This window comes from Neltuma alba, unplaced genomic scaffold (assembly GCF_004799145.2).
Source record: "Neltuma alba isolate B1F8T4 unplaced genomic scaffold, ASM479914v2 tig00010280_pilon, whole genome shotgun sequence".
Taxonomy (NCBI): Eukaryota; Viridiplantae; Streptophyta; class Magnoliopsida; order Fabales; family Fabaceae; genus Neltuma; species Neltuma alba.
The window spans coordinates 320,281-328,680 of NW_021635203.1; the positions used below are offsets into that span (position 1 = coordinate 320,281).

At 36.2% G+C, this 8,400-nt stretch overlaps 1 protein-coding gene across 2 annotated transcripts; it reads right to left on the minus strand.

Moving 5' to 3' along the window:
• Positions 1-247: 247 nt before the first annotated feature.
• LOC114755506 (uncharacterized) lies at positions 248-4,762 on the minus strand. Of its 2 annotated transcripts, none has more exons than XM_028944392.1 (5): positions 3,777-4,760; positions 2,598-3,056; positions 1,912-2,289; positions 1,765-1,832; positions 248-820 (listed from the first exon to the last, which is right to left on the minus strand). In XM_028944392.1, the coding sequence occupies exons 1-5, from the start codon at positions 4,470-4,472 to the stop codon at positions 607-609; spliced, it is 1,815 nt and encodes a 604-aa protein (XP_028800225.1). In that variant the 5' UTR covers positions 4,473-4,760; the 3' UTR covers positions 248-606. The 2 variants fall into 2 exon arrangements, with proteins under 2 accessions (XP_028800225.1, XP_028800226.1); XM_028944393.1 differs by lacking the exon at positions 248-820 and adding an exon at positions 827-1,201 and having other exon boundaries at positions 3,777-4,762.
• Between the last annotated feature and the right edge of the window lie 3,638 nt (positions 4,763-8,400).

The window sequence follows — 8,400 nt, forward strand, 5'->3', positions numbered from 1 at the left end:
GAGAGAATTACAGTCAAGTACCAAAGAAGAAAAATAATTACTAAAAATTTCAAATAACAACTTGGACAGCCTGTAATGTTACTAGAATGAAAAATGACAACCTCTTAAATTTAATTGTAAATTTTTTTGTCCTTTAGGACTTGTAATTCTCCCTAATTAATATGCATTGGATTCTCTAACATGTAATTTGATCATTACTCGAAACCTCATTTTATAACACAATCTATAGAGATGTCTCGAGAAAATATTTATAAATTTGAGATCAGAGGGAGTATTATGCATTTACTAATATAAAGTACATACAGTATATAAACTGTTTCACACAGACAAAAGTTCGAGGCGATAATGGTATATGGCCAAGAAGACACCATATTTCCTTTCAGAAATATCCAACAATTACCACATTTCCAGGCAAAGGGACCCAAATCTACACGGAGTAATAGAGCAAAGCATTACAACCAAACAAGTAAAAACTATCTCTAAACCAGTCAAGGTCCCACGTCTTCACATCCAAGAAAAACGAACAGGTCAGCTACGGGTCATTAGGAGATCTACAATCTGTAACCAAGCTAGAAAACGGTCAACGGAGCTCACTAAGCCACACTATTAGCCAGAAACGAACGATGACATGGCTCGTCTGAATTCCAGAGATTTGAGTGCTGACGATGGAAAATGCTTTCCGTCTGGCACCCACAAGCCGCCACTATGGGGCAGCAGCACCTGTGGCTGGCTCTTTCTGTTGACCTCACCAGCTTCCTTTGGTGTATTCTCTTTTCTCTTCTTCACAAATTCAAAGAACTCAGCAACTTGGCGTGCATATCTTCAACCAAAAAACAGATTAAAATGCATCAGGGCATGCCATATAAACGTAGCATCTTTGTATAAACCAAACAAATACTCCAGAAATAATTTAGGGACAATAACCCTAGGCACAGAATTGCTTTCACAGTGACAAACTCGGAGACACTCCAGTTGTTTGACACTAGAAACCACTCAAAGCCGCTCTAGTATCCATCCACATCTTCACACCCTTCTAAAACATCCCAAAAATAAACCACAAGAAATTTTTACCAAAAGCCATATCATTCCCATACTCCACTTGCTTATGCTTTCCAGAATATACAGAAGACGGTCACATGGCCTAGAAGGCATGAGTTGTTAATTGTAGTGAGGGCAAAGCAGCTTCCAGGAATTTTATTAGCTAGAGAAACATAGCAAATGGGTGAAGAAAGCAAGTAGGAAACTGAATAAATCTGTAAAAGTTTCTGAAATAAAGACCTGAAATATAATTACCCCTCACAATCATCCTTTAAAAATAAAAACAACTGGAAAATGTTACGGTATTGGAAAAAGAAAGAGACAGAGAAAGGGAAAAAGACAATCTGAGAGAGAGAAACAGAGAAATAGGGAAGAGGAGAGACGAGACAAAGCAACACTATCCATATCATTCATAATCTGATTTACAGTATAGGGGTTTACATATATTTATAGGCATTAGCCAATAACGGTCATCATTCTTAACTACCCTAACTAACTTTCTTTTATTTATTATAATGACATATCAGAAACGTCTAAAAATTTCAACCATTCACATCATCACACATTGAATAGACGGCTTAGCAAAGTTAGTGAGCTTAACCTACATGCCCTCATTTAATTATAGTCAAGCAACAAAAAGGAAAACACAACCACCATGCATGGAAAAATCATCTAGTCCATCTATATAGAAATATAGCCATATCTCAATATAGATAATTATCTTACTCTCTCTTTGCTTCAATATCTTTGCTGAAATCAATATTGGGTTCACAGTCCAAGACCAATGCAGGAACCTGGTCAAACCAAAATGATTAAGCATGACTACTAAAAATAACACCACAAATTTCACAGACGTATTGACAAAAGGGGCACCTTCTGAATGCTTGAATGCATATGATCACCCTCAAGATAAAATACACGGTCTTGTATATCAGGATGTAAGGAGTTATCAATGTGCAAGGGCAGTTTACTGATTGATAATACTCCGTGATTGCCACTTTGGGAGGGAAATAACCAGCTTTCATGCTTTTCATGGAGGCTACAAAGATAATCTAGGGTGACTCCACCTTCCTCTGCTCTCTTCCGTAACTTCATCCTCTTATGGCAAGTATCAGGACTTGCTCTAAGATAGATAAAACCATCAGGGATAAGCCCAGGCAAGCAAGACACAACAGGATCAAACCAAGAGTCATAAATGCTGATCTCCATTTCATTCATCCAATTGGCCTCATGAACGGATCGAACAAAGACCTTTTATTGAAAGTGAGACAAAACGCATCAGCCCTTAAACTCTCAAAACAGAATTTTCTTCCCTTGTGCTTCGATCCATGCAGGAAAAAGGAAGAACTGCGAAGCTCCAAATTTATTAATTGCAGTTACTTTTGAACCTTGAAAACATTTTTTGGCTAAAGCTACATTGCCTATCTACAGAAATATATAATGTGCAAAGCAAGCAATCACAAAAGTTGTCTGAGACTTGAAAAGAGTCAAAGATACGAACAACACTCTTTTTTCAAGAAATATAAATGAAAGAGAAACATCAACAGACACATACTTACCATCCTGTCACTGAAAACGCTCCTCTCCATCAACCGAAGAGGCTTGATTCCACCAGAAGACTCTCTTTCCTGCATAACTCTTGTGACAAATACATAGTTCTGAAAGGTGTACGCATATCTTTGTGGCTCAGCATAGAAAGCATCCAGAACATTGAAGTGGTCAGGTCCAACATCCTGCCACTTGTCAATGGGTTCAGGAACCACCTCAACAAGATCACGCAACTCAATTGTTTCATTAGCTATTCTCTGAAGAAAAGTAGTCTTGCCAACACTGATATTGCCCTCAACACAAAATGTAATCCGATTTTTCTGTGGTGACTGCACAGAGGAATTAGCTTCTGACTCTTCATCCACACTCTTTTTGATAAAAGTAGTAATACTTTCAGCATGGTTCCTGTGGATGATTCCCACAGAACTCTGTAGATACTCAATCATCTTGTCACTAGGCTTGCCAGAGAACTGTAGAAAATGGCCCAATAAATTAAAAAACTCAAGTTTTGCATGCTCCAATAACATCAAGCTAAAAGCAAAAGCCCACCAACATTTATAACACAATAAGACTCTTTTGACCTTATATTCTTTTACACAAAAAATTAAATTGGATTGCCAGCCTAAGGCCCAAAATTCTTTCAAGAAATGTGGAAACTACAAGACTATCTTAATCCTTCTAATGGCATAGAAAGGGGCAACAGATGCACCATCTAATCTATGATGTAAAATATTCCCGTTTAAATTCAGATCAAATGAATGAATTCAGCTTTAGCTGGGTGAATCAACCAACAATAGCCATTTGTTAAACAAAAATTTCAATTGAACATGAAGTTAGAAGCGCCATTATCATCTTTATCAGTTAGAAACGCCATTATCATCTTTATCTTTTTAAACGAAGCTAAACTACAAAGAAAGTTCTTTAAAAAATATTAAATTTAATGAATTTGACGCAAACGGGAGTTTAGGTCCATTTAGGTCAAGGCAACAATGTAATGGGAAAAATACATTACTTAGACTAAGAAGCTTGAACATTGGCACTATCAAAAAAAGGAAGCATGAACACTGGACGCGATAAAACCAAGGATCTAAATGTGTAGTTTCTGATACATGTGTGTATACTGCACGATATGACTTCCCTCTTGACATATGGGTAGTTTATAGCAATAGAAAAATTTAGCCACAATATACCTTATCTTTATAGAGTTGCTTGAGCTCGGCAACTCCAGCAAAACCCTTCTCTACCAGCTTTCGCAAATTTCTCGGACCCACACCCGGAATCGTCAATAAATCCGGATTTGAAGATATGTCACAGCTGCTGCTAGAAGAACCCTTGGGCCGCCTATTCAATTTTACGGGCTTCTCCTCCGATGAAGACAATGTAGCCGTACATTTGCCCTCTTCCCTAGAATCTCCGAAAACAGAGTCATCTGAATTCGAACTTTCCTGAACAGAAGCAGAGAGAGAAGAGCCATCTGAACCTGAATGCAACAACGCAGCACGTGGCCCACTCCTTTCACTTTTAACCACAACCCATGCTCGAGATAGCGTCCTATGGTTGATTGCGTACTTACAGATGGAGCAACTCCTCGAAGAAGCAGGCAGAGTGGCCAAGTAGCCAGACGATAGAGCAGAGCTCAAAGTAAAGTGTGCCTTACTGATAGGCGCCGTAGCCAAAGACAAAGCGGATGAAGCAACAGCAGCCATTGTAGGAAGCCGTGATGAAGAGTGAGAGAGAAAGGCGCTTGAGGGGCCAATGGAGTGAGAATATTTACGATTCTGAAACGCGAGGCTGTGGATTCCTGTGGGAAGACAGAGAGACAAAGTAGGGCTACCCACAGTGCAGATTATAGGAGCAGAGGAGCTTGGACGCAGCAACTTCTGCATCGCACCTTCCAAGCATTTCACTCTTCGTTCGGGCCTTCAGAGTAACAGGGAGAGAAACAGGGTCTATTATCTTTCTCACAAAGGCATAGTCACTGAGAGAGGGGGAGAGAGAAAGAAGCTTGTTGATTCTACAAAATCATAGACAGAGGTCACGAAATGCTACTTGATTCTTTAGGGCAAACTCACGAGTAAGTCAGAGGCAGAAGATCTCACGAGAGGGATCGTAGTCTGTTTCCCGCAGAACTTCTGGCGAAAAGAGAAGGGTTTGAGGGTTTTTGGCGTTGGTGATAAAACGAACGCCGCAGGATTTCAATTTTTTATTCGTTGTTGCTGTGGTGGTGTTGGTGGTTGTTGTTGTCATTGTTATCGCAGAAAATTAGAGAAAACTGCTTCTAAATCTTCATTTGACTATTTTGCTGCAAATATCTTCACATATAATTAATGCAGCAGCGTTAACACACAAACATAGCAATAGTATACAGAATCAAAATTTTTACTCTGACCTAAAAATATAACACCTCACTTTATAACTATATATGGAGTCAAAACTTGTCAAATGGAATCGCGTTGCATCCCATTAAACTTAGAAAATCAAACCTTGAAAAATCACTTTCTCAAGTTAATGTTCATTTGATAATCTTAAAATTTTGATCAACTTTAAAAATTTATAATTAATTCTAGAAAAATCAAAATGAGGTAGTTCTAAGTTTTATTTGAAGCACTTTTATTTCTTTACTTAAAAAAAATACTCACTGGTCAATTACCTTTACTAATCAGACTCCTTCATGTAAAAAGCACTGTTTATTTGGTCAATTCTTTATTTTTTAGCTTTTTACTATAACTTCAAAAATTCATAACTTCTACCATATAACTCCAAATAGGTGATCTACCACTCTATTTGAATATTGGGATATAAACTCTAGGCTCACCAAATCTCATGGCCAGATTCCATCATTTGTCCAGGAAAGCCACGGCCACAAGTTCATGGTTTTACAAGCATTTTCACCCCCCTTTTTTAATGCATTATCTTGTGGCATTTAGGCCATGAGCATGCAATATACGATTTATCACACATACTATCATATATTCATACATGATCATGTTTCTCAAGAAATGGAAACATAGTCTCTTATAAGCATTCCTCAAGTTGTACAAAGCTACAAAAGTTTTAACCAACACTCATAATAACATAACCAAATCAAGCATCTCAAAGTATAACATCTCATGTCCGGTCAAAAAAAAAAAAAAAGTATAACATCTCATGTAAATTCTTTTCATGCCGCCACATTCTTTCCTCTTTCTCTTGATGGACCAGCCCCTAAAAGGAGGGTGAGATTTCAAAGAAATCTCAATAGCAAAGAATAACAATTATAATACTAACAATGCAAGGTCATATAACGCTATATGCAAAGCAACATTTTCATGCATTCTCCTACATTGTCATGCCATGAAAAGGGAGCACATAAACATGCTATTAAGCAACTCAACTATACATATTGCCATGGCATAAATGTAAGGAGTTAAGCACATCATATCATAGCTAGTTCAACCATATCATGGCATAAAACACATAGCAAAACGACTAATGCAAGTTAATACTAAATTTGTAAGTTCTTGCTACCTTGCTTAGACCCTTGCATTTTACTTTCTTTTCTTTGTTCTTAAGTCTCCTCTTGACCAAGATCAATATCTATCAATTACATAATAAAGGCATTCTAAGTTTCATCTCAAACAACTTCATTAAATATGTAACTTAAAACCCTAACCCTTTATCCTTGATTTTAAGATTTTTGTATCATCTTTCTTAACAACTTTATAAATGCTTCTTGGGCTTAATCATGATTTTAGATGTTCAAAGGTCTAAAAAATGAGCAATAAAGCTTGAAGATTCAAAGTGGCCATTTTTGCAATTGTTGCCCTGATGAAGATTTCTGTTGTCCTAGCAACCTTGTGATTTCAATACTACGTGTTTTGACATATTGGGCCTCTAAATCCAAAACCAAACCATCCAAATTGACCCCAAATCTTTCTAATCTAATTCTCCTATGATTTTGATCGAATTCTCCTTATATTAGAACCTTAGTTTGTCCCTTCCACTCTCTTCCTTTTATTCTTTTCATTTTCATCATCATTCATTAGCCTCACTATCACTTTCACTCCATTATTCCACCTTTTACCAATTTTAGTTTCTAAATTTGTCCCTTTCCTTGTTTCTTCATGGTTGTTCATGCTGTGCTATTTGGTGGAGCTTGTTTTGATGCTGTGAGAGGCTAGGGCTTTAACTCTTGAGGATTGAAAGATTGGCTTGAGTTCTAGAGCATTTTTGGGGAGTTTTTCTTAGTTCTAATTCTTGTTTAGCTTCTTTAATGACGAATCCTAGATTTAGGTTTTCTTTTGTGCAATAGCTTTGAACTCTTTTATGCTTGATTTCATGTTTTGGGCTAATTTGTGATTTAGATTAGGATTTGTAGCTTAAGTACTTGATGAATTTATATATATATATGAGATTATATATATGTGTAATTGTTATTGTGTTGAATCCATCGTTATTATGTTAGATACTATGATTGATGTGAATCCGTTATTGATTAATGGCCCTGGTTGAGTGTATGATAAAAAAGGAATAAGCTATGGTAATCTAATTTTAATCGCTTAACTCCCATATCATTAAGTGCACAAGGATAGCCAATTAACCCTTTTCTTAAGAGAATTCACTACATCCATATCCATTTCATCTATCAGATTTTACAAAAGACCAAAAAAGATTATAACTTAGGATTTTATTCACTCTTGCATTCTAGTTTTATAAAAGAAGACCCAAACCTTTCCCCTGTCAATTTTACATTTCATGGCATTTAGGTTAGTCTAGGAATCAATAAAAGGCTCATAGAGAAAGAGAGAACAATCCTAGGTTTACACTATTGTAATCCTTAGTATCTATTGATTATAGACCTCAAGGCATATGATAAAGATCTCTATCACCATCTCATATTACATTTCAACCTCCTTTCCTTTTCCCTCAAGTTCAAAAATATTTTCCTTACTTTGCATAGTTTTCTTGTTTTCAAAAATGAATTTTAAACTCTAATCAACCTCTTTTTGCATATAGTATCTAAAATGTTTAATAAATTGACTCCTTAGAAATGACCCGGGTGATTGTTTTACTGCAATCCTTGGTTTTATAAATATTGTTAATTTTAACCTTCAAGGCACAAGTAAAAAGGTTAAATGACATAGCATTCAACTTTTGTATATAGAATCAAGATCTTTCAATATATGTAGATGTTCCAAGATAATAAGATGATATATGCATAACTACTTGGTGGAAGAAAATGGCTTAAGTGAAAGTAGGATCAATGGGTTTAACAATGGATAAAGTGTTTAGGATTGTGTTTAAGGACGAGGGTATTGAAATGAAAGCCCCAGTCATCTTCATTAATCTATGTACACTTGAGTGATTAAGATGAAGAACTCAAACAAGCTCCAAAGAGACTTAGTATAGGAAGCTAACACACTAAAGGAAATGACTAATTAGGCTCAAAACATCCCTCCGACTAGGTCTAGCCTCTTATGCACATTCTACAATAATTAAAAGGGTACGTACTAGATTAACCAAATGCATGAACTAGCCTAAATCTAAAGCTAACTCTTGGAAAATAATTAAACAAGTTATCACAAACTCCAAGAGCACATAAAAATTCCCAAAAACATTTAGAAAATTTTTTCCCAACACAGAACAACAAAATCCAAGTGTAAAGGGCCGGTTGCAAGGTATATTAAGGCTTTTGGAATAAAAGATTTAAAAACTTCAAAGTATGAAAATTCTAGAGTCCATCATGGTGAACAACACAGAGAAGGATTTTTTAGCTGAAAAAAATACTTTCATCATGACAAAAAGGTTGGTGTGCTATGGCAAACCACGTAGAAA